Source organism: Manis pentadactyla, chromosome 8, assembly GCF_030020395.1.
Source record: "Manis pentadactyla isolate mManPen7 chromosome 8, mManPen7.hap1, whole genome shotgun sequence".
Lineage (NCBI taxonomy): Eukaryota > Metazoa > Chordata > Mammalia > Pholidota > Manidae > Manis > Manis pentadactyla.
Window position 1 is genome coordinate 3427046 of NC_080026.1, and position 26466 is coordinate 3453511.

General features: G+C 36.8%; 1 protein-coding gene across 1 annotated transcript in view; it reads right to left on the bottom strand.

Annotated features, from left to right (window-relative positions):
* Positions 1–335: 335 nt before the first annotated feature.
* The window catches only part of MAP3K2 (mitogen-activated protein kinase kinase kinase 2), a 95340-nt gene continuing 69209 nt past the window's right edge, over positions 336–26466 (bottom strand). Inside the window, exons 7-16 of the mRNA XM_036884092.2 lie at positions 25732–25862; positions 24703–24782; positions 23379–23446; positions 23119–23214; positions 21936–22142; positions 20137–20285; positions 19649–19780; positions 14795–14924; positions 10005–10182; positions 336–9188 (exon numbers count right to left, since the gene is read on the bottom strand). Coding sequence (XP_036739987.2) covers positions 8963–9188; positions 10005–10182; positions 14795–14924; positions 19649–19780; positions 20137–20285; positions 21936–22142; positions 23119–23214; positions 23379–23446; positions 24703–24782; positions 25732–25862 — 1397 coding nt within the window. The 3' untranslated portion in view covers positions 336–8962. The remainder of the gene's footprint in view (positions 9189–10004; positions 10183–14794; positions 14925–19648; positions 19781–20136; positions 20286–21935; positions 22143–23118; positions 23215–23378; positions 23447–24702; positions 24783–25731; positions 25863–26466) is intronic.

Sequence of the window (26466 nt, forward strand, 5' to 3'; positions counted from 1 at the left end):
GGCTATACAAGGTTCTAAAGCTTTTCACTTGCATTGCTGAATTGCCTTCTATGTAAGGGTTTTGATTTAAATGATCTCCAGTACAATGGGAGTGACCATTCCCTACGCTGTTGACAGTAGGCTTTGTTTTTGATCACTCAATTTCTGATTTGGGTAATCAAGTCCTGAAAGATATACGAGCACACGTTGGGTAGGACATTATAGACTTACATCCTGGAAAGATCTCATGGCAATGTTTCTAGGTTAGTCTGTGCTTGACCTAGAAAGTAATCAACTCGAAACAAGAGCAACAACTGAGAACACAGTGTGTTCAGGAGCAGATCTGGACAAACCAGTCACAGTGGAAATAAATATCAGCTTTATTAACACTCAGAAGTGCCATTCATTTATATTCATTCCAGAGTCCAGAAGGTTACTTAAAGTAAGCCTTTGCCCCACAATCTTTCAAAAACTGAACTAACATTTAAGAAAAGCAATTTTCATTGTGCTAATTATTGCAGGCCTTCATGCACAATAAATCTAAACAAAGATGTGTGCCAACAATATACAAATTTCCATATAAACAAAGTCATTGATCACTAACAAAATATAAACATGGTTTTTTCACATTAGATTTTTTTTAAAAAAAGCTATTTACCAGCAAGAAAAAACAAGTACATAAAAATTATAAAACTCAGAGATTTTATACATTTTTACAAGCACAATTTTGAATGAACAACACAAAGTCAAAATGTGCATGAAATGTGGCAAGTACCACACTGTATCTGGCTTCTGGTAAGTTTTTCTAATCACACCGGCTCCTTATAACATAAGCTAGTGACATTCAACTTCAACAGTGGACTTCACTCCTAACACAAGTAATTTTACAAGGTACCGCATATTAAAAACAAGGTTTCCCCTAAGTACAGTAACACTGTCAGATTGGAAAGTCAATTTCCAATTCTTGTTCTGCCAGTTACTTAAAATACACAGTACAGTATAAAGACACAATATTGTATGTTTGGATATTTCTAAACCAATTTATAGTCAATTACAGAGGATCACAATATGTCAATGAACTGTTTTTGTAAATGTGGTCTGACTTTGCCCAGTAAGATAAAAACTAAAAGTTGAAATCTTGGGGGTAGAATAAAGGAAGTATTCAAAAACAACAGGACAAGCCAACTGGATTATATCTCCAACTGGAAAAATCTTGACATCTCTACAAGACAATTTACTTGCTTACATTTTTCTATAGCTCTGAGAAGTCAAAGCCATTTTAGTGGACAGTATGTTTTGCTACTGTTTAAACTTATCTTTTCCTCTTAATATGCATTTCATAGAACCTTCAAAAGAGAATTCAATACTCTTCCTTGTAAGAGCATTTTAATTGATATCTAAGTAAATCTGCATCCAATTCTGGGAATACAAATACATTTTGAATGGTTAAAAACAAAATTAAAAAAATATTTTTGATCAGCCAGCTGAAAATATATTCATATAGTAAATAATCTCTCAGAAAGCTTTAACATATATTTAATTATTCTAACTAAACAGTACCCTTATAAAACAAGTTCATAAAAATGTAGAAATAAAATGAAAATAAGAAGTTACTGGGATATATATACATGTGCCTACAAACAGAGAAAGACATCTCCACACACACACATTCCAATATGCAGTATTACAAGCACACTTGCAACTTAGGCATGAGTTTTAGAATACATATACAATCAGAAAGTGATGTTGAACTCCTGAGTTCTTCAAGAAAGAGAGAACCATAGGTAAGTATACTTTGTGAAAGCAAGAAGAGCCATTTAAATCTGTAATAGCAGTGCAGGTACTGATGGCTACATCTTGGAAGAAGTTAAAACATAGACAGACAGTAGTTCAACGCACGCATTCAAGATGTTCATCAACCATTAACAATTATTGGTCAGAGTAGTAAGTCAGTGTACAAATTAAACATTTCCAAAAATGTGCAAAAAAGTCAACCTTGATAGGAAATACATAATTATAAACTGTCCAGCAATCAACTAAGATTAAAAACATTTACAGAGAGAAACTAATAGATTAAATATAAAGAATTTAATGGTTACATTTAAAAATGTACATTAGGTCAAAGGGTAACTTTACAAATTGATAATTATAGTTTGCAACGATTCAAAGTTTATTCTCAAATTTATCCAAGTTTACTCTTATTTACAATGATATCTGAATAAAAAAAGAACCATGTGAAATGTAAGAGATGTCGGACATTAAAAGTATTTTTGGTATTAATTCTTTTATAATATTTCAGAAAGCAGGGTAGCAAATTTTAAAACCAATAGCAATAGAAAAAATGTAAACCTTTTACTTACTAATTAAGATTGTATTAAAAACAATTGTTCTTAGAGTATTCTTTTTCTTAGACGCACTTTTCACCAAATAGGGTGTGTTGCAAGGGTTGGGCCCACTTTCTTTCCAGCTCAAATGTTTCCACTAGTCCTTTCTCCTTATTCCAGGTGGAAAAAAGTCTTTGGGAAAAGGAAATTATATCAAATCCATTTTGGAGCCTAAATACCTAACAGTTTTAAGAAGTGATTTTGTTGTTTCTCTCCCCCTTCCAAGTAATGCTAATGACAAAATCACCACTAGTTACTTACACTTTTAAAAATCAATTCTAAAAAATATGAAGTGAACACAAAAGTGCTTTTCAATATAGTCACAAAATTTACTGTTTACAACTGGCATTAAGGGGCTGAGAAGTTATTTGGGGACAAATTCCGCATGCATACTGGAGAGCAGACTCTTCTTTAATGTTTCAAAATGTTTATGGCACAAAGCAGACACCAGTCCATAACCTATTTTTCTTCACAGCTTTCCTGAAATGCCTCTCAAGTCAAACACAAGTTCATAAATGTAAAGACATTAGAAAGAAAGTACGCCACAACCTGAGGCATCATATGTCAATGTGTATGTATACGCACCTACGGTCAAGGACATTTAAGATTGGCACGTGTACAAGCTCAAGTTCATAGTGTCTATGTAGTTCCATAACAGCTGAAGTAAATTCTGCATGTCTAAATGCACACACTGAACACCTACCTGTCTTTTACTGGAAGGGTAGATTGAGATACAAATTCTACTAGTGCCTGCTTTATCATTTCTATACTATTCAGCTACTGTGGGCAGAAGTAATAGTGCTATCAATTTGGCTATGTGTGCAGGGAATATACAAGCTTTGGTTTAAGTGATTCTGATAATACAGATTGTAAATACAAACAGGTCATCCGGCACAGGGAATAACAGTACTAACTTAATGCCTTTGCTATTATTAACAAAAATATTACTGTCAATTAAAATGCACAACTATGAAAAATACAAATTATATATGAGACTGTATACAGGCAACAGATAACATCTGTTCCCTTCTTTACTATAGCTGTTGAGTCCTTCCTTAACTTTCTGAAACTAAACTGGGAAGGTCCTCTAGGCCCGAGAGCCTATGGCCACCTATAGCCTGAATGGCAAGCACAGACGGCTGGCCTTGCTGCTTCCCACACCTCATGTGGCATCTGTCCTGACAGTGGTACATGCCAAAGCACAGCTAAAGGCGACTTAAGAAGGAGCAGCGCCTTCCCAGCCAACCAAAAAGAGGTGTAAGACCATTTCCTTGTGAACACTTGGTAAGCTAAGGAAGCCTGTTCTGATAATGCCCGGCAGAATTTCTATTGCAAAGAGTTCATATGCAAAATCAGTTACTTCCTATTTAAGAATTATATATAAGCTCTTTATATACACAGATACAAATTCCATTTTAATCTACTTTTAGGAACCAAGAGCTTGGCAATTTACAATAAATACCTTTGTTAAGCCATCATTTGTGCTAGCTGCCTGGGGGGAATGAGCCGGCGTTCCTGCCCAAGGGCGGTGACACCCAGCCCTCACCAGCTGGCCATAAACACATCTGAGTTGCTCCTCCGAGAACAGACACTAACCAATCGAACATTCACACTTTTTCTTTCCTTTCCGTGCCTATCCAACTCCAAACACAGACGCACAGACACGGACACACGCACTTCACAAAAAAGCTAGAGTTTTAGTCAAAATGCTAGTTAAAGTAGTTATGTTTTAGAATTCACTCTCTAGATCTCTTATGCACTGACTTCTGTCTCATTACTGCCTTAGCAGTAAATCACTTAAATCACCTCTGTAAGGGCAGAAACCACCCTTCCAGCTCTGTATCAAAGTCACAACTGAACAGTGACATGCAGAGAATCTCACCACCACCAAGGTGACTGAAATCGAGTCATCAACCTGGAGAACAGTTTACTAGGTCTCTTTAGAATCAGAATACTTTTCTATCCTTATCTTGGGAATTTGTGTCTAGTGGAGATTGCAATATGTCTATCACAGAATAATGCTGATGTTTTCCTTCCGACATTAAAAAAAAAAGTAGAAAAGGGTAGGAGGAGGAAGCAGGCATTAAGAAGCCGGGCCAGTACACAGTCTGAGGCCAAATGAACTCTTGAAGCCTACTGATTTGGGAAAAACCTTCAATTCAGTGGGTAACTTGAATTATTATTGATATAAAATAAAATTAAGGCATACAGAGAAAAAGGCACTACCAAAAACGAACTAAATTGCTTTTCATTAACGTTTAACCAATCTCAAAATTCAAGTAGATATGAACATTACATTTGTAATAAAGGCAAACTTAATTGGTCTTAATGGGTCCCAACAATAAAGTCTCAAGAATGTCCTGATCTTGGTATAAACAACATATTGACAGAATTCAATTTCCATCAAATGTTTTGCGTATTTTAACAATTTAGACCAAAAGAATGAACTTTTTTCTTCAAAAGAAAGAGAAAAAAAAACTGTTATGGAATAAATGCCTCCCATCACTGGAACAATTTAAGCAGAGGCTGGGTTTTTAAGAGGGAGTCCTGAGAGAGGCTACTGACCCACAGGGGTCCCTCCAATTTGGGGATACCTTTAATCCCTGTTGTTAATGACATTTTAGTTTATAAAAGCCAGTAGATTACTCAAAATTGCTTTCCCCTCACTTCATAAAAAATAAGAAATTTTAAAACACGCTTGCTGAACTTCTGGAGTTAAGGTGTGCCGTAAAGTAAGCACACACCTGCCCATGTTTCCTCCTAGACCGCGACCTCCTACAGAATAGGCTAATTCAGTACCTGACACAAGAAGTCCCGATTATTGAATAAGCAAATGAAAAAGATTTATCCTATTAAGGAAAAAAGTGATAGAATCCTATACTTAATTGACACCAGGTGATTTTATATCAAGCTATTGGTCCTCAGGCCCCAAATGAAATCATTGGCACAGGATTGCCACAGGCCAGAGAAATCTGGTGAACATGATGGCTTTTACATCCAAGTTCGATCATCTCTTAAGAATAAGGCCATCCTTAGTCAGGTTTTATTTTCTTAGTGATGTCATATATCTCAGATCAACTCAATCTCAGAAATACTACAGACCAGACCAGACCTGACATATGTTAAGAAGTAGCAGAAAGCTACTCTAAAGAAATAATTCCACCTTTTTAATATAGTTTCTACTGGGAATAAGATAAAGATGAAAGGTCGATTTACTCTGATACACATTTTAATTTGTCTTTTACAGCTCAGCCTGTGCATTAACATTTCAGTCTCTTAAATACAAATTGAGGTTGTGCCTTTGAAATCTAACACAATAGTCTTTCACCATTTTTCAAGTCAGAAACATGTTTTGTTAAATGAGGAAAATTGAAAAAATTTCAAGATACTCATACTGAAAATTTCAGTGTGTATGCTTTTAAATACATTTAAAATAATTGCCAACCATCAAATTTTTCATTAGTCATCAATATTTCTCAACCCTTTTATTCAGTACACATTGCAATGTAATAGATCTTACATTTGGTCCAAGTCCAAGCGCAAGCCAAGCCATTGTGGATCTCTCAGGCCTACGTAGAAAGGTATTTCCTGAAAAGCACGTAAGACTGAGAGTGAATCTTCTCCAGCACCAGAAGTCTGCCACTATCAAAGCAGAACGCATTTTAAAGGCACAAAGTCAGCAGTCTGGCCATTTTCCAGCCTCAGCAAAGAAACATTACAGTATAGAAGAATCAAGTTGTGCATTTAAAAAACAAAACACATTAGAGTCACCTTAAAACAGTTCAAATTTCATTTGTTGATCCATACCATTCAGAAAGAAAAAATTGGAGTGTTACACACCTAACTGCCCCTAGTAAAGGTGTTGCCTTTCAAAACATTCCTAAGTTTACTTTTGGTCTGCCATACCTCACCCCACTTCAAGCTTTTTTGTTCTAGTAGTTTTTATATATTAACTTTTATTGTGGCTTTTGGTACCTTTACATCTTATTTGAAATAAATTCACATCACATTTTATATAGTAACTCTGTAAACTATTAGTCTATTTTTTTTAAGTCTTTACATAAAGAACAATACTTCCCCATATTTTTCTTATAAAACAAAGGTCTTCTGCAGCAGTGTTAAAGTAGTAGTTTCTTTTCAGATGATTTTATTTTCTATAGCATTAAGAAAAGAAAAACAGACTGAAAAGGCAAACAATTTTGCTTTGGGTTTCACAGTCTCTCGAGATTTCTCTCGGAAGAACAAACACGTCTCATACTCTGCACTGCTGACTACCCTGACAGACCAAGAATGAGCCAGAAGGGGATAACAACCACATACACACACAAAGGGAAAGTCCACTGGTACAGACACCATTGTCTTGCTCAAGTAGAAGAGATGTCCTCACTCATAAAAGATGAAGAAATTATTGTAATAGATCCACACCCTTGGGGACTGTATTTTAGTACAAGATTTGACAGCTGATTTTCCCGGGGGAGGGGGCTACTGATTCGTACGCTTCCTTGCAAGCCGCTTACTTTAATTTTCAGGGTAGGGAGAAGCTTTGAGAACTATGTTTGTGCTTCGACTTCCTCTCAAACTAGCTAGTGGAATTTCAATGTCAGATAGGACCTTGACACAGTAAACCAAGGCCTATCTCACTTCAGAAACAAAGTATTTTAAAACAGTCCCTAAAACAGCATACCATTCAGCAGAAAATTAAATACCTGAGCCCCTTATAAATCCTATCAAAGGCATCACATTAAGGGCTTCCAGGAAGACTACTGCTTCCTAGACCTTTAAAAATAAAGTACTTGGCACCTGCTTTACAGGCTGAAGAAAATGGCAAGTGGCCGAATTACTGACATCGTTCATGTTTCTCAGGAGCCCAAGTCCATTCGAGACAGTGGACCTTTCCCAGCTGGACCTTCCACCAAATGTCCAGACTCTCAGCAGATACACTATACAGACAAACCTGGCAGTTTTTAACCTTCTTAAAAAGTAGTTAATACGTTGTTTTGATATGCTTTTCTTTTCCCACAAATATGAACTAACTTTTGAGGAACAAATATATACTGATGGCTGAGTTCAACAGGTTCTGTTTAAATTCACTTTGTTTCTAAAATGGAAGTTACTGATTTAGGCACCATACGCAGCTGGCAAGGAAGGGATTGCTACTTACTGTTCGTTGGGTCACTCACCCTTGACTTGAAGGAGTGATATCTGCTCTTGTAAAACCCTCACTATGCATTGTATCACTTTCGCTCTGTAATTTACTTTTTGAAAGGAACCTGCTTTGTAAAGGGCCGTTTTCAGCTTATAACTGGGGCTGGTCTTTACATCAGGGTTCTTAGCTTTGGCACCTTTGACACATGAGGCAGGAGAGCTCTCTGTTGGGAGAGGGGTGCTGTGTGTACTCTAGTTTGTTCCGCAGTATCCCTGGCCACTACCCACTTGGTAGTACTAGCATCCTCCCAGTTGTGACAACAAAAAATTACACAGGCGTTGACAAATGCCAAGCAAAATCCCCACCATGCCACCCTTGAGAACCAGTTTAAATGACAGCTATTCTTCAGATGCTTCAGTACCTGTGACCCCAAGAACATGACACAGCTTTGACACAGGGGTACTCCGGGTTAAACATTCAGTTCCTAAAGAATGTTATCTGTGAGGAATCAAGCTAGAAACAGGAAGATTTAGTATACATGATGTTAATTATTTCTCCTTTTCCTTCACCTTGGGGCTTTCCCTCTCATGTAAAGAACACAGTTTAAAATACAATAAACAACACTCGGTTCTTCCTTTCCTTGTTTCTGTTGACTGGCAAGGGTGGTCTCTTCTGCTGCTCACACACTTAATTAGAACAGTCTCCTTTGTCTTTTAATGTGGATTTGCTCATTGACTTCCTGTATCTGCTTTCAAATAAAACGGTAACCTTTTTTTTTTTCAGCAGAAAGCTATCCCTCAAGGTTTACGGATTCCAGTAACAAGGATCTATTATAGTGTAGTTGCTAATCATACTGGTTAGGATTAACAGATAAACATACCTCTTAGAGATTATTTTCTATAAAGATTCCTACTGAGCAAAAAGCTTGGTGGACAGAGGTTAGGGTCTAAAGAATACAGATATAAGAAGGAACCTATATTCTTGAAGTTGAGTACCTACCCTAAACTCAAGTTTAGGGCTCAATCCCACAAATGAGGATCTACTTTAAATACTATCACTAAAAACTACAAATGACACATCATTTTCTTCCTGTTTTTCTCCATGTCCCCCTCACCACCCACCGGTCAGTGACATGGGGAGACTCTACAATCTTTAGGTATTCCAGATGATTTGTTTGTACTAAAAAGAGTGACTATGTACTAAAGTGCTTTATCTCTGAACCACATCAGTACATTATAAAAATTCTTTTTAAAAAAAGAAAAAAAAAGGTTCAAGTTCTTGTAAGGAAAAAAAGATTAAATATAAAAAATTTAGGTTACTATTATTAAACAAATTTAACCAAGAATCAAGAGAAACACTTTCCCTCTTGTCTTTTTCTCCCCCGTCTCTCTCTGTATAAAAAAGCCAAACGCCGTGGGAGAGGCGCCCGCGCCAGGGCGGGGAGGCGGCGCGGCTAGTGGTAGTGCACGAACACGTGCCGCAGCAGCTCGTCGGCCGCCGGCCGCAGCTTGGCCTCCGTGAAGATCCGCTTGAGGAAATCCCGGGTGTGGTCCGAGACGTGGGGCGGCAGCTTTGGGTTCGTGGGCTGCGTGGCGATTTTAAAGATGGCGGCCATGGCCTCGAACTCCGCCCACGGAGGCTTTTCGGTCAGCATCTCCACCACCGTGCAGCCCACGCTCCTGAAAGACACGCACGCGTCACACGGGCGCACGCGTCACACGGGCGCACGCGTCACACGGGCGCACGCGTCACACGGGCGCACGCGTCACACAGGCGCTGCCATCCCGGAAGAAGGCCCGCCCGCTAAGGTGAGGCGCGGGGGTCAAGGCCACACACATATCCATACGGCTTGATTTCAAGTCTGAAGCTTGATTAAAAGGTTGCAATGAAATAAAACGGTAATTTAAACATAAAGATCAGTGAAAATAAATCACAATTTAAGGACTGAGGCAAATGGTTAGGCAAAGAACATTACTCACCTTAAAATTTTTGCTTTATACAATTTTCTAGCCTGATATTAAATAATGATTTTCTGTCTTCATCTTACAAAGAACACAAACATTAGAAATTCTCTATTTGCCTTGAGGTGCCTGAAATGAGTATCTACTAAACACTTTCCTGGTTGGGAAGTAGGAAATGGCCATTTTATGTTCTAACTTAAAATAACTAAGCAATTAAAATTAACTGAATTATAAGACTGACAATAAAGATTAATTACTTTTAAAGTTCTTCAGGGTAACAAAATGAAGGTAGCTTTCTAATGCTAAAGTTACTTAAGATTAAATCCTTCCTAAAAGAACAGAAGACGGGTTCGAGGCCTCCATGCGGTCAGTGACTGAGCCTCGAAGAGGCACGATCAAAATGATATCCTTGTAATCCTGACATCCCACTTCAAAAATACACAAGATAACTTAAATCTGGCTCAGTAAATTCCATCCTGGGTGGAAATACGTAAGAAGGCAGATGTTTTCAGGCAAGCCCAGCACCAGACCTACCAGACATCGGCTTTTCGGCCATAGCCTTCTCCGCTGATCACTTCGGGGCTCATCCAGTACGGCGTGCCTGTGACAGACTTCATTCCCGTCCCCGACAGACAGATGGTTTGAAGCCGTTTGCTAGCCCCAAAGTCTCCTAGCTTGACATTGCCTGTTGAATTTCGCAGAATATTTGCACCTAAAAATAAGAAACATCCTCATTTCACTGCTTTTATTGGCAATTCGGAATATAAAAGAAAATGACAGAGAATTACTTAGTAGACTCTAATCTGTCTCTAAAATCAGGCCGCTCCTCATCTCCCCAGCAGTGCTTGGCATAATGCAAGGCACACGGTCAGTGCTCATGAAGGATTTACCACATGGACACCAAATTTTTAAAGTCAACTGAGTGCTTCAGAACCCACGAAGGTTCTCCCACTAAGAAGGACTAGTGTGGGCAGTGGGGTGAGGGGGGAAAGTGGGGTGAGGATGAAAAGGAAGTGCAAGGGGGAAAGGGCTAGAGTGACACTCCAAGGACGCAGGAAGCCAACAGCAGCTGCAGACCGCTTCCCTGCTCGTCAGGAACTTCCTGAGAGGCCTTAATAATTAAAATCTAGCACTTTCCCCCACCCCCATATAACTTAATGTTACTTATTTCACATTTTACAGGTTTCTTAATATTGGGTTTGTTTATATTAATTTTACTTCCCAATTTCTATATATAGTTTAGATTTCTAAACAAGCTTTGAGCTGTTTTGAATTTTCCTTGGCTCCTAAAATAAACTTTTAAAATCTTATTTATTATAAACCAACCTTGACTGCCCAGCTTGAAGAGGTCGCCGAGTTCTCCACTGTAAGTTACTCTTCTGCCTTCTCCACACTGCATGCTTCAGAAAAAGCCCACTATGCACAGCCCGCAATTCAGAAGTGAGAGCTATGCTCCAGGCAGAGTGGCTACATAAATCACCTGCGTGGGAGATTTGTCTCCTCTCCTCCATTTGTTACGTGACCATTCATTTATATCAGTATGAATACATGGATATTTATTTTATACTTTGGGTTATAATCCAATATGACTATTTTTTGCTCACATTGTTTCAGCTTTGGCCATTAGGAGCTCATTCTATTGGCTCCTGTGTCCCCCCCCTGCCATACTCCAGTCATGCTTTTGTTTGGTTTGGAGGTTTTTTCTTGGTTGGTTGTAGCATTTTCTTACTTACTGGCACCACAAGATGTGCCAGGTTCAACTAGTTCACTTCCCATCCCTGTCCTAGCTAGAATCAGCCATTTCTCTAAAGAGCCCTGGCTCCTTTTAGAGGAGAAGTATCAGAAACCAAGGTATAGGCACTAGGTTCATTTATTTTTTATTCTCTATTTTCCCCTTATCATTTTTTAAACTTAACCTTCTTTCCAGGATTGTAATTCTAGTTTCTGTCTTATATTTATATTCTCATTTCTAGCTTTTTCTATAAACTACTTGTTTTTAAACAAGTTATTAACTTACCTAATTTTAATGTTTAAACTTTAGTTCTTATTTTTAAGTCTTCTATAACTTTAACTATATTTTATATTTTTAAAATTCCTTTTTTATCCCCAATGGTCCCTAAGAAAGAGAATGAATAGGGAAGAAAATCTCTAATACAGACCAAGAAGAATGCAGACTGTGCCCACAGGGAGCTGCCATCCTGTGTTTCTGCTCTCCCAGCAAAGTCCCAGCCTGGGCAGAGAGCTCCCCAAGGCCTCTCTCCAGGGGCGCGTCCTACCATAAACCTAACGGTGCCACCCTGACAGGGACCCCTAAACAAGCCCTGCCTATTAACCTCTCCCACTGTCCAATACTTAAAGGACTGTCAAAAAGCCACTGTCTCTACAGTATTTCACCAGGGGACGGACAACAAGCAATCAGCTGGGAACAGCCCAGGGCAGGTCACGGGCTGGGAGAGCAACCTCTGGGGAGTAGCTGCCAATGCCGCACCAATGCCCACCCATTCGAAGGGCTGAGAAGAAAATGCAGAGTCAAGCTCCCCATACGGTTTTCTAATTTTTTAAAACTTATTATGGATGCACTGAAAGTAAGCTATTAAGGAGACTTGTCAACTATGCACAAAAGCAGAGAGAATGGCATGCGTGTCCGTCACCCAGCCCAGCGACCAGGAGGACACTCTTCCCAACCACACTGCCGGCCGCTCCCCCTTCCACCCTCACACTATGTGGAGCAGTTAAAGTCACGAGCAATAAATGGTTCGGCACGTATCTTTAAAAGATAGGGACTCATCACACCCAAGAGGATGGGCAATAACTCCTTAATATTATTAAATATATACTCAGTTTTCTAAAAAAATCAGAATCCAAGATCCATACAGTGAGACTTACTGATACACCTTTTAAATCTTCCTAATCTAAAGTTCCCTCCAATATCTTTCTGTCCCTTTGCAATTTATGAAGAATCTAAGCTGTCTACCTGTAGCTTTATTATGGTCTAGATTTTGCTGACCCCATCTCACGGGGTCATTTAACATGCTCATCTGTCCTATATATATGGTTCTATAATTCTATAATTCAGTAGCGTAATCTGGAGGTTTAGTCAGATTTAGGTTCATTCTGGGCTACTTCATAGATGATAATGTGTTCTACAAACAGGATGTAATGCTAGACTGTCTCTGTTTTAGTGATACCAGCAGCTGTTAGCAGTTGGTGCTTATGTCTACTAATTCACTGGTGGTTGCAAAGTGGTACTATTCTATCATTCCTTCTTCATTTGTTAGCCAAAATACTTCTATAAAGTTAAGTGTCCTTTCATCCAGCATTTGGTCCTAAATGGTGTAATTTGTTAAAAGAAAGGCAGAATAAAGGAACTCTGTAATAGGAAATAATGAGTTTTTATCCTAATCAATTAGGGTTTTTTTTAGTATGAATTTTTGTTGTTGTTATCATTAATCTACAATTACATGAAGAACATTATGTCTACTAGGCTCCCCCTTCACCAAGTCCCCCATACACACCCCATCACAGTCACTGTCCCTCAGTGTAGTAAGATGCTGTAGAATCACTACTTGTCTTCACTGTGTTGCACAGCCCTCCCCGTGCCCCCCCTACACGCTAATTATACATGCTAATTGTAATACCCTCTTCCTTTTTCCCTGTCCTTATCCCTCCCTTCCCACCCATCCTCCCTAGTTATCCTAAGCTTCATTATGAACTCATGGGTCTAAACTTAAGAGTAATCAACTATCTTTTTGCTATTTAAAAATTGCTCCTTATAAAAATTTGGAAAATACAGAAAGCAAAAAGTATGCAAAAGAAAACAACTATCACTCATCCTGTCATTTGGAAATATCCACTGCTCATCATATGGAAATTTTTCTTCTAGGTCACATTTCAATTTTAGAATTTGAGATCATACTGCATATCCAATTTTATATCTTACTTTTTTCTTATGAACATATTTGCCCTATAATGCTTTTAAATCAGTTTGTTTCCAACCTCCTCATTTTACGAGGATGGTTCATCATTCCTGGCCAAGGTTAGAGGAGGATCCACTTGGGGGGACTTCCCCTCAGGTCCTTTACCTTGTCTCATTACAAGAGCTAAAGCGAAGCTGGCTTGAATAGAGATTATTCCTAACAGACTAATTTGGAACTAATTTCCCTCTGTGGCTCATACTACCTATACTTGTACTTGACCCTAAGGTCTGCCTAAGTCAGGTAGATCTGGAGGTGAAAGACAAGCTCCTAGTACTTCTAGATCATGAGCCCCGGACCCATCCTCTCAGGCTAGTGTAAGCTCCACTCTATAACATCAACTGGGCACAGGTATTCTGCCACAGATTCAACTCTTTCCCCGGAAACTGGTTAGAAATGTTCTCTTTACAGGATGTGGCACAGCACAGGAAGGAAGCAAATACCTGGGAGTTCATAAGAAGAACCCTCAGAAAGACCAAAGAAAAAAACAAATAACTTCTAATTTATTAATGTGTATGCATTAATTCTTACTGATTGACTGAATAAAGTGGTCACAGCCCAGTTTTTATAGAATCAGACTTCCAGCTCTGCTTTGCAGTAGAAAAGTTTAAGCACTCTTAGATCTTACCGGTCTCCACTACTCACTTGTCTCACTTTATACATTTACCTTATGTACCTGGTCCCTGAAAAAAGCTGAGTTTTTGAATTTTAAAAAGTGAGTTTAACTGAGTAGGAGCTCATCACAGCTCAGTCTTGGGCTCTCTTCCCCCCTCTCCTATTTTCTCCCGGGTAGTGACATCCATTCTCATGGCTTTCAGTGTGACTTCAACGTGAAGTACGTACCAGCAGAGCCGACTCCCGAGTTTTTCTAGGTACCAGGCAGTTTTAAGCATATTATATGCACTAACCATTTAATACTGACAAGCATCCTATGAGTTGGATACTATTACCAACCTCCTTAAAAAATGAGTAACTGAGGCATAGACAGATTGTTGTCCAAGGTCACAAAGTTATTGACAAATAAAGCCCAAATTTGAATCAGGACATCTGGTATCAGAGCCTCCACTCTTAACCACTATGTTCTAATGACTATGCTCTCTATGAAAACATGGTCTCATTTTTATGATAATTTTAACTTTATTGATTCTTAGGAAAGCTACCCATTCGTGGAGACCCAAACATAAGGACTAGTAAGAATACTGACTGAGTCAGTGAGAAAAAAGAATTTTTTTCCTATGGTATTTTAAAGATAGACATATTAATTTAAACGTTAAATTTCTTAACCATATCACTTGTTTCACTCACATTCACAGAAAAAGAACTGTGTACTTAAAAAACCTCATTACCTACCTTTGATATCTCTATGAACAATCATATTACTATGCAGATAATGGACACCCTCCAGAATCTGACGAGTATATTTCCTAGTCACATTCTCAGTAAGAGCTCCATATGCTTTTAACTGGTCCTTAATTGAGCCCTAAATAAAAGAGAACAAGAGAAAACTGATATGGTTCGAAATGAAAACCACTATTACATCTTTATTTTTTAGAGAACCCTAGTCCCTGCTGGGAGGCTTTAGCTGGAGAGCACCGGAATCTCTCAGTAAGGACGTTACAGGCCATCCAAGCTAAGACAAAACCCCACTGCTGCCCTCCCTGACTAGAACCTTGGAAGCGCGTGGGTCACTGCTAAAGGAATCCTATGAAACTCCTTTTTGACTAGATACCCTTGTTTCTATGACACAAGGGTTCTATCTCCCACTGCAACCATGTTTTAAAAAATTCTCCGGTACTTTTCTACCTTCCTTTTATTGCCCTGAATGTATTTTTGTTTTTCCTACTTGCTCTTCTGTATCTGTCCTATTTCAATATTATTTTTGTTCTTACTCTGTTTTTAAACCAGGTTTTGATATCTGCTGATTTACTTCTCAGGATAAAGAATGGGTATGAAAAGAAAAACAGAATATGAGATTTCTAGGTTTTTTCTTTATATACTCAATATTCTAGTTCAAAACAAGAAAATACATAGAAGAGGAATTTCAAATTTTCTTAAAGTGGTTTTTAAGGTAGGATGAAGTGCCATCTCTGAAAATGCTAAATCAGTCTGAGGTGAGACACAGGCGCTTAAATTCTGAAAAAGCTTCCCTACTGATTTCAATGTGCAAATCTGATAATCACTACTTTAAGAAATGGAAATAAAATGCTTTCTGAGGGACAAATTCTTTTCCTTTAATCAGAGAACATGTCCGAATGTTTCTGTATTTCCTTGAATTTTGGTAAAATTGTCCTATGAAAGTAGATTTTTGAATTTTCAGGTTGACCCTCTGCTCTTTCTGCTCTTCATGGGCAATCCCTCAGGAGACAGCGAGATGCAGTCCTGCTGACCCAAGCTTGCAGACACATGTGAAAAAGCGCCCTCGGGAGTAAGTGAACCCCGCCAACTACCCACACCCATAATTCAATGTGGCTCATTTGTTCAGTCTATTTACAGGAACACACAAAGTAAAATTCTGAGCTTTACAAACAATAAGCCCCCCAAATACATGTAGGCTGCAAATGAGTGATGACTTAGGGGTCTTCTGGGCCCTTGGGCAGTTGGGGCAGTGGCCCACAGCTTCTAGCAGCTCCATCAGCGTAGTCTATTTACCCCCGCACCCCAGTAAAATGTTCTCTTCTTCAGTCTGAACCACTGGAACAGGATGGGAAGTGCTGTGACAGTGGAAAACCGTTTGTGGTGTGTGAGAGTAAAGAAATTAAATGCTAGTCCAGGTATGGAAAATAAAAGTATGTTACAGTTCTAGTCTAAAAGTAGTTCTAGATAAACCAAGAAATGGAATGCTGCATTTGGGAAAACTGAAAAATGGAATGACAATTTTGGCAAAGCTTGAATCTAGGGCATAAAAGAGTTCCTTCATACTAAATTTAATGAAAGAAATTGTACAGCATCATTCACAATCTTGGAGATCAGACAACTCTAGGAACGTGTATGTCCAGCCCATATATGCCATGGGTTTGCCATACATTTATTTTATTTAAATTGTCAATAAACTTTAGTAACATGCTTTTCAAATTCAAGGAACTCCTATACTTTGAAGAGAGCAGCCTTTATAAAACCAAGTGTAAATAATGAGAAACATGATGTAACTCTCTCCCTGAACATCCTGGTTTAGTTTTAAGATTGCTCCATTATAAAGATCACCCATGTCCAATTGTGCTGTAAACCAGTTCTAACCAATTAACCATTTTAATCTTATCTTCAACAATTTAGGTCTCCAATTATTCATAATTATTTCCTATTTTTAATTTAAATATTCATTGCATAACAGTAATAATCTGAACAAAAGAAAAATCACAATCCCAACAAAACAAATTTTCATTTTTCTAAGTTTCTTCTGTCCTTGTCCAAATACAGACTTTTAAAATATCATAATCATTATTAAAAAGCATTTTATATTATTTATCTCTGCTAAGTACTTCCTTCAACTTTGCTACATAGCCTTCACATTTTTAATTTTTAACATACATTCTCTTGGACAATGCCATCACAATTTACTTCTATTGTGGGCACTGATACTTCTGTCACAGATAATACTAAGATGAATGTACACAGCATTTTCCTTCTTTTAGGTTATTGCTGCAGAATAAATTTCTGTGGAACTACCAGGTCAAAAAGCTTCAATATTTTTATGGCCTTTAATACATCCCACCAATTTTTTATCCAAGTGGGAATTTTAAACATAACCAATTTACACTGTCAATAGAATTTTTAATATAAAGTAGCAATGACAATGTCACTATTAACAATAATTCATGACGAAAAGAAACAGTTTACTGTTGCTTTTGTGAGACTGAGAATGATTAAAAACCTTTACTATCAGATATTTATCTTTAGTTTTATTGATTCATAAGCTCAAACTGCAACTTTGTACATTCTGTGTAATTCTAATATGCTGTTTCTTGAAGACCCAGAAAGCAAGTCTATTTTTAAAAATATACTGCCTATTCACAAAAGTAACCTCAAAATGGATCAAACACCTGAATGTAAGTCATGAAACCATAAAACTCTTAGAAGAAAACATAGGCAAAACTCTCTCCAATATAAACGAGCAACTTTTTCATGAACATTATCTCCCCAGGCTACGGAAACAAAAGCAAAAATGAACAAGTGGGACCATATCAAACTAAAAATCTTCTGCACAGCAAAGGACACCATCAGTAGAACAAAAAGGCATCCAAAAGTACGGGAGAATATATTCATAAATGACAGATCTGATAAGACGTTGACATTCAAAATATATAAAGAGCTCACGCGCCTCAACAAACAAAAAGCAAATAATCTGATTAAAAATGGGCAGAGGATCTGAACAGACACTTCTCCAAAGAAGAATGGCCAACAGGTACATGAAAAGACGCTCCACATTGTTAATCATCACAGAAATGCAAAGTAAAACCACAATGAGATTATCACCTCACACCATTTATGATGGCCAACATCCAAAAGACAAACAACAACAAATGTTGGCAAGGATGTGGAGAAAGGGGAACCCTCCTACACTGCTGGTGGGAATGTAAACTAGTTCAACCATTGTGGAAAGCAGTATGGAGGTTCCTCAAAAAAATAAAAATAGAAATACCATTTGACCCAGGATTTCCACTCCTAGGAATTAACCCTAAGAATGAAGGATCCCAGATGCAAAAAGACATATGCACCCCTATGTTTATTGCAGCACTATTTACAATAGCCAAGAAATGGAAGCAACCTAAGTGTCCATCAGCAGATGAATGGATAAAGAAGATGTGGTACATATACACAATGGAATATTATTCAGCCATAAGAAAACAAATCCTACTATTTCCAACAACATGGATGGAGCTAGAGGGTATTATGCTCAGTGAAATAAGACAGGTGGAGAAAGACAAATACCAAATGATTTCACTCATCTGTGGAGTATAAGAACAAAGCAAAAACTGAAGGAACAAAACAGTAGCAGAATCACAGAACCCAAGAAAGGACTAACAGTTACCAAAAGGAAAGGGACTGGGGAGGATGGGTGGGAAGGGAGGGATAAGGGGGAAAAGGGGCAATATGACTAGCACACATAATGTAGGGTGGGGCACAAGGAAAGCAGTATAGCACAGAGAAGACAAGTAGTGGTTCTATATATAGCATCTTACTATGCTGATGGACACTGACTGTAATGGGGTATGTGGTGGGGACTTGGAATCTAGAAACCATAATGTTGCTCATTTGATTGTTTATTAATGATATCATAATAAAAATAAATAAATAAATATACTGCCTATTAAATTATGAGAATGCATGTATTTTTAGATGAGTAAATGTATCACCATGTTAAAAATAATTAGTATTAGAATGTACCCTACAAATACTAAAAATGACACAGAAGGAATAACAAGAGTTTGCAAATCACATTTTGCAACTCCTAATGAAATTATTGACTCAGGCAATGATTATCAGTCTGTGTTAGAAGCATTAGGTGGATTGCTGAAAAGGAACTGGATATTCATCCGTATGTGCCATTGCTATAGCTCAGATTACTTTCTGATCTTCAAGAAAAAACAAGAATTTACAATGAGGGAATCAGGATGCCAATCACCCTAATCTAGCAATCAACCTTAGCATGACTAACAGCGGAACAACCAGAAATTGTGTCTCCTAACACGATGCAACACGAAGTGCACAGTGTTAGATCAGAAATAAAAAATGTTGAATTTGAATCTAATTTAGACTTTAGATCTAACTTAAGAGTTTGTAAGAAGTAACAGAATAAAGGAATAAATTAAACAACACAATGAGGATGCAAGTTGAGAAATCCATAAGGTGAGATTAAAAGAGGAGTAAGGGATAGGACAGCTAAATGTAATGTTTGATCCTGGACTAGATCCTGGTTTGGATAAACCAGCTATTACGGATATTTTTAGGGCATTTAGGGAAATCTGAGTATGGACTGCTCTATCTGTAACCTATTTTAATATATTTCAGCATTTTTAAAAAATTAGCTAAAAGAATACAAAGGCAGAAGAAGATAGAAAATAAAATTGTATTACCCAACTCTAATTTAAAACTCCTTCAAATGTCCTTAATTAGGTCTAACATTTTACAATCAAAGTTTCGTTTTTTTCTTTCTTCAACTAAGACTTTAAATAGAACATGTCTATTTTCAAAGGATACACTACTTACCCCTGGCATATATTCCATAAATATTGAAAGTGTTTTTTCCTGGGGATCCCTTAAACAGCCATAATACTGAACAATTCGCTCATGTAGCAAGTTTTTCAACAACTGAATTTCACACTCAAGTGCATTTACTTCCTGAAAGACAGAACTCATGGTTAAGTTTTTACAGCATTGCTAGTACAAGCAAACAATTTCAACTTCATAGGACATCATTCTGAAATTTTTACTTTCCAAGGAATAAGTATTTTCAAGTCTCTAAACAGTAACTATTATAAGCTATTGGTGGTATGATAAAGCAGCACTAAATGAGATCGGGAATACAAGTGATACTGAAAGAAAATTCCCAGCACAAAGTAGGTAAACATATCTAATTATCTATGTTTTACAAATAATTTATGTTAAGGGAAAAAAACAACCCTATTGTGTGTCATATTTATTTTAGTAAAAATACTTCTTGTGATGTGACAAAGCTTATACAGTGATTTTTTTACCTTGCTGGTCTCAGGGCTATCGGGGTCAAACTGAACTTGTTTAACAGCCAGTTCTCTTCCTGTATCAACATCGTAACAGAGGTAGACCCTGCCAAAGGCTCCCTGGCCAAGCAGTTTGCCCAATCTCCAGTTGGTTGGAGCACGAGGTGCTAAAAAAGAACATTGTATTAAAATGGAAAAGCCAGATGGCATACAAGTGGTTAAGGACTAAATGAGTATACTGCATTAGTGATACCCTTAATTGAATATCATTGGATATAAAGGAAAATCATGATTATCTGAATTAATAATGATCACCTTTCAAAATGTTTCTCCTCAATTCCCTAAGAATTCTAAACCCAAACAAGGTTCAATCCCCATGACGCCTTTTTCCCAGATTTTTTCCTCATTACAAATGTAATAGCATCTTGCACTCAAACTAAGATGCCACTGATTGTAAGATGTGCTGTGTTTCTAATCTTTATTGCACCAATCTATTTGCAATAACATTTCTATCTGCCTACAATGTACAAGGCTGGAAAGAACATCATTCTCATTCTAAGAGAAAATCCTAAAAGCAGTCGAGGGGAAAAATGCATACTACAGAGCAACAAAGACAGTACTATAGCAGACTTTTCCTCAGGAAGTATACAAGCCAAAAGATAATGGAGACATAGCTTTAAGGTGCTGAAAAAAAAAGACCAACCAGAATTCTATACCAGAAAAAATAAATACACACACACACACCTGCATATGTATATATATTTCAAAATAAAGGGGAAATAAGGACTTTTTCAAACAAAACCTGAAAGAATTTATTACCAGAAAAAAGAAAATATATATACATACACACACACACACACACACACACACTTTAAAATAAAGGAGACTTTTTTCAAATGAACAAAAGCTGAAAGAATTTATTACCAGCAGACTTAATACTACAAGAAAGGGTGAAGGCAATTCTTCAAGCAAAAGAATTTGATACCTGACAGAATCTTGGATCTACATAAATAAAGATCTAAAGAAAGAAAGAAAGAAATTGAAGGTATCTACAAAATTCATTCTTCTCTTTTTTTCTAATCACTTTAAAATAAAGCTGTCTAAAGCAAAAATAGCAGCAATGTAGTGTGAGGCCATAGATATGAGAGTAAAATATATCAACACTAACAAAAAAGGGAGAAATTGGGAGTATGCAAATATTGCCACAGTAACACCTTCGAGCGTGGATTATGCATGCACTGCTTAAGTGATAAAGTCCAAATACTTTACAGTCCGGCCCTAGTTACTATTCTAGTCCTAACTCCACTGTTTCAAGTAAGATATCCTCCACTTCAGCCAAAAACAAACTATGTCCTATTTTCAGAATTGGCCATGGCCTCTTGCACGTGTCAAAAATCTAGATTAAGTGTTATTATATGCACACATGTATATGTATATACATATATATAAAATATATACAAACTATATAAGAATATAGTGTAGTGTAATTTGTAATTATATAATTACAGTTATTTCTCCACATATCATTCTCCTGCACTAGACTACATCTTACAGGTCCTACTTGAAATCTCAGGGTCAGGTCCTCAACAAGGATATATGAAATGAATGACTAATTGGTACCAATTTTCCTAATAAAAGTGAAGAAATGACTCATCTACAGTAATTAGCAGTAATACCGTGCTAATATCTGACATTAAAATCACCTTAAGAAATATTATTTTTACCTCTTTTGAAAAGTTGGTCTCACCCTGAGGACTGGCTTGGCATGTACTGCTTTTAATGCTATACATGTCACTACACCGGTCCCTATTACTCACAGCGGCTGGGCGGGCTGATGTCCATCACGGTCAAAGTCGGGTTGTCTATATCGCTGCCCCTTCTTCTTACCCGACTGTCGTCATACTCTGGGGTAAACACACTACTGCCACTGCTAGTGCTTAAGGAGTGATCAGTAGGACTGAAACTCACAGGAGACCGGAAGCTGGTTCCCTGAGTCCTTCTAGCTCTTGGAAAAGTTTTACGACCTACAAAATCAGAAGAGAATTGCTTTACAACCTCTTATTGATATGTTATAATTCAAAGTATTTAAAATTTATAATTAAGGAACAGAAATTTGTCCTGCAACTAGGCTAAGAAACTAAAATAGCAATGATTATACTTAAGAGTAGTATTTTTTAAGAGTTCAAGGAAATATCCTTGTTAACAATGAATCATGAAGTAAAAAAATGGCAACAAAAGGAAGAAAAAAGGTGAAAGCAGAAAGGAAAAGTGGGAAAAAAGAAACAGGATCTGAATGCAAATCCAAATAATCTCATGTTAAAATACATACACACATTCATAAAATCAAAAAACTTCAGCAACTTCTGGACAAAAAAGAAAAAAATTTATTTTTTATTATAATTTCCAATAATGATTTAAAATATAAAACAAAAATTGGACAGTTTATAGGTAGCAGTTTTTTCCTTAAAAGGACAATGCAAGTATGAATTGCATCAAGAAGAAATTTTCTAAATAATTATTTTTTAATTACTCCTTTTCTTCTAAGGGAAAAATAAGGATTATAAGGTAAATTGGCAAAAGCCAGGATATTATTATAGTTTTAGTTTGATCCAATTTCTTTAAAAAAATTTTTAATAGGGTGTGGGTGAAATAGGTTAAGGGGATAAAGAGGCACAAAATTCCAATTATACTATAATCAGTCATGGGGATAAAAGTACAGCAAAGGGAATATAGTCAAAAATAGTATGTTTGTTGACAGATGGTAACTACATTTATTGGAGTATTTAATAAGGTAGGTAACTGTCAAATCACTTTCTACACATGAAACCAATAAAAAATGTCTACTAACCACACTTCAATTAAAATACTTTTTTTAAGAAGGAAACTAAACAATTGAGGAACAAATTTATTTCTAATGATATTATTTAAATAAGCAATTAAAAATTTTTTACTTTGATTTATTCTTTAACTGTTCTTATGGTCTAATTACCAGAAACTTACCATCATTATAGTCTTGATGGTGGTATGAAACATGATATCTTCTTGGATATGTTCCTCCTTTTCCAAATTTCTCAAAGATAGGATTATCATAGTCTACTAAAACGTGTAATAAAGTTATGTTATGAAAAAGTCGAGTATTTCTAACAATGAAACCCATCTATACATTTTAATCTGATTTAAAAAAATTCTCTTCTCCCTCCCAAACAAAACACTATTTAATAACATAAACATTTAAACATTTAGAATGCTGACGGTCTAACCTGAAAATTCCTGATGGTTATCTGGGTAGCTCTGTGCCCTAGGCATTCGTGATTTTGGATAGCTCTCTCTAAGAGTAGAAAAGGTCATGTTAAATTTAAAAAGTATGTACATAAGACATTTAAAAAGAACTTTATTCAATCCCAATATCTATCTGTATGTATGTGTGGAGATACATGTACATATATAAATAAAGGAGGTCACTCTGAAATGTTTGCATAACTGGAGAAAGAGAAACTTCCTTTTAAACACTTATTTGGTATATGCAGGCAAATAGTCTGTCTTCTAAAAATAATCCACAGAGTATCATGGTAATAATAATACATTTTAAAACTATAGGTACTTGCAAACACCTGTTTCGATCCTAGCTCTGCCACTTAATTAGGTATTGCAACCGTGGCAAATCACCTTTCTGAGACTGTTCCCACATCTATAAAAAGGGGGTAATAATTTCCAAGTCATCGAGTGTGTGTGTATGTATATATATACGGTACTCAGGACAGTGTCTTTCAAATATTAACTGTTCGATATATAGCTTTCACATTGCTATTGCCCTGAATTTCTTAAATGTTTGAAATGTCTATCTGGAGGTAGACATGGGCTCAAAGGTTTCATGTATATGGCTAACAGAAAATTACATGTATATTCCTATATTAGTTATATTTTCAGAATTTGCTTTCATAAAGCAATCTGAGAGGAGTTAAACAGGTAAAGATTTTACTAGAGATACTGATTCTGTGTGCTACAGGTGAGAACTGTGCTACTGAGACCAGGAGTGAGGAAGCACTTGTAACAAAAATCCACAGGTGCAACTTGACCCGGCTTAAAGGGCTTATGTTCCTGAATAGCTATTTCACAAAACAAAAGTACTTAAAATTTCAATGACAACCAATGTACTGGGCCACAATTACTAAGATCGTAAATTAGTGATATTTTGATGCCAGAATGAACATATTCCTGAACAGGTGAAACAACTCAAGAAATTTCAAAACCAAACATATTAATGAAAAATTTGATATAGTTTCACCAACAGTTTTAAAAATAAAGGTATATAAATTCTAAGTTTGCATTTAGCTTCAAACACATACTTTTGACAAGCAGGGATACCCAAAATATTATAACCAGATATATTTTAACTAATGAAGATACTAAGCACCATGAGGTTAAAGGATTTGTCCAAACTGTGAAAAAATTCATTTGCCATTAAGTATACAGATGAGTATCAATTAAATCCTCTGAATGCAGCACAAGAGTTGCTAATTCAACATGCTATGTATGTGCACACTTACCCACATATATTAAAAAACAAATTATAATCAACATTACCCATCCAAAGGACTATCAAGTGACGGACAACTTCCTGAGCCAGAATTTTCAGGGCTGCTTAAAGATAATGGGTCCAGCATCTAGAAAAATAGTTTTACCATGATTCAGTGTGCTACCACCAGAAGTCACTGTTTTTTTAAAAAACAGCTTTATTGAGATATAATTCATGTAAACATAAAATCCACACCTTTCAAGTGTACAATTCAATGATTTTCATTATAGTAAGTCGTGTGACGAGCACCGCAACCTCAGAGCACTTTCAGTGCCAAGAGAAACCACAGACCCAAGAGCAGCCACCCCCACCAGTTACTCATTTTAGATGCTTTAAATGTAGTTGTCCCTTGGAGCTGGGCTAACTTCAAAATTTCCTAAGAGAAAAATATTCTTTCTCTATGGATTACTAGCTAAATAACTAAAAACTAAAAGATTTCACATAGTTTTGCTTACTGAAAATTGAAGAATGGCCCCAGCCAAACTAACACCATGACACTGACCCCACCAACAACAACACTGTGACCGCCACATTATGAGGAAATGTAAACTCCTACAGTAGTACAAGCAGCCAACGTAATGTTGAAGAGACAAGAGCAAATCCATGAAAATACTTCAACACTACAGTTTTTTAAAACATTTTAACATGTTTTAGACAGCTGACAAACATCAGCTTCACAAAGTTAAATATTTATAATTTTGCTGTATTTTTCAAATGTTACAAATCTGAGTGTTAATCCCAGGATTATAAACAAATGCATTCAATAATTTATGGATGGACAATAAAAGATTGTTCTGGCTTTGTTTATACATGAATGCACATGGGCACATGTAAATTAGTGGACATTTTCCTGTATTTTTTCTTTTGTTCAGTTATAAAGGAAAATATGGGATTGGAGAAGAGGTAAAACACACATGCGCACAGGCATACACACGCTGCCGCCACCACCACCCACACCCTCAGATACCTGCCAAACCACAATGACCCTGACAAGCATCCCTTTAAATGAATGAAAAACCACGTCCAACTTTGCTTACCTGGTCCATGCTCTCGGGAATGAACTCTCCCTCACTGTTGATGCTGGTGAAGGACCCATTCCGGGCCACCTGGTGTAATTCATCTGGAATGTATCCTGGGGGAGGGGAGCTTCTATCTCTACTAGTGGGACCTCAAAGGAGAAAAACGATGAGTTTATAAATATCCACAGGGAAACAATTTTTATTTTATTAAACATACACACAGAATTTCTGGGCTGTGGTACCAATAGTTTTAGCAACTGAAATCCAGTATTTATTACAACTTAGCAGAACATTCATGTCTGTATAACTTTAAATGTTTTTATACCTTCCTAAACTCCCACCATATTGTAATTATTAACCTCACTGTAATATTCTTACATTCTGTGTTATGTTCTTCTAACTGCTGACAACTACATTATAGGGTTAATAATACAATAAATATTTTTAAATAAATGCCACTGCTTTTGAACTTCAGAGATCACTTGTACCCAGGTATATGATGCCCTTTAACATAACTTATGGAAGGCATCATGACGTAGTGAAAAGAATATGTGCTTTAAAGTCAGGTCTCAGTTTATTCAGTACAGTTTGATTTAAAATGCATTTAAAGCGTCAATTTAACTAGTGCATTTAGCTTGTTCTGCCTAATGCAACTATAGTAAACTGCCAAATTTTTACTTTAAAATGATAGGTACTATAACATGATAAGAAAAGGGAATAAAGTAAGAAATGTATGATTAGAAATAGTCATGC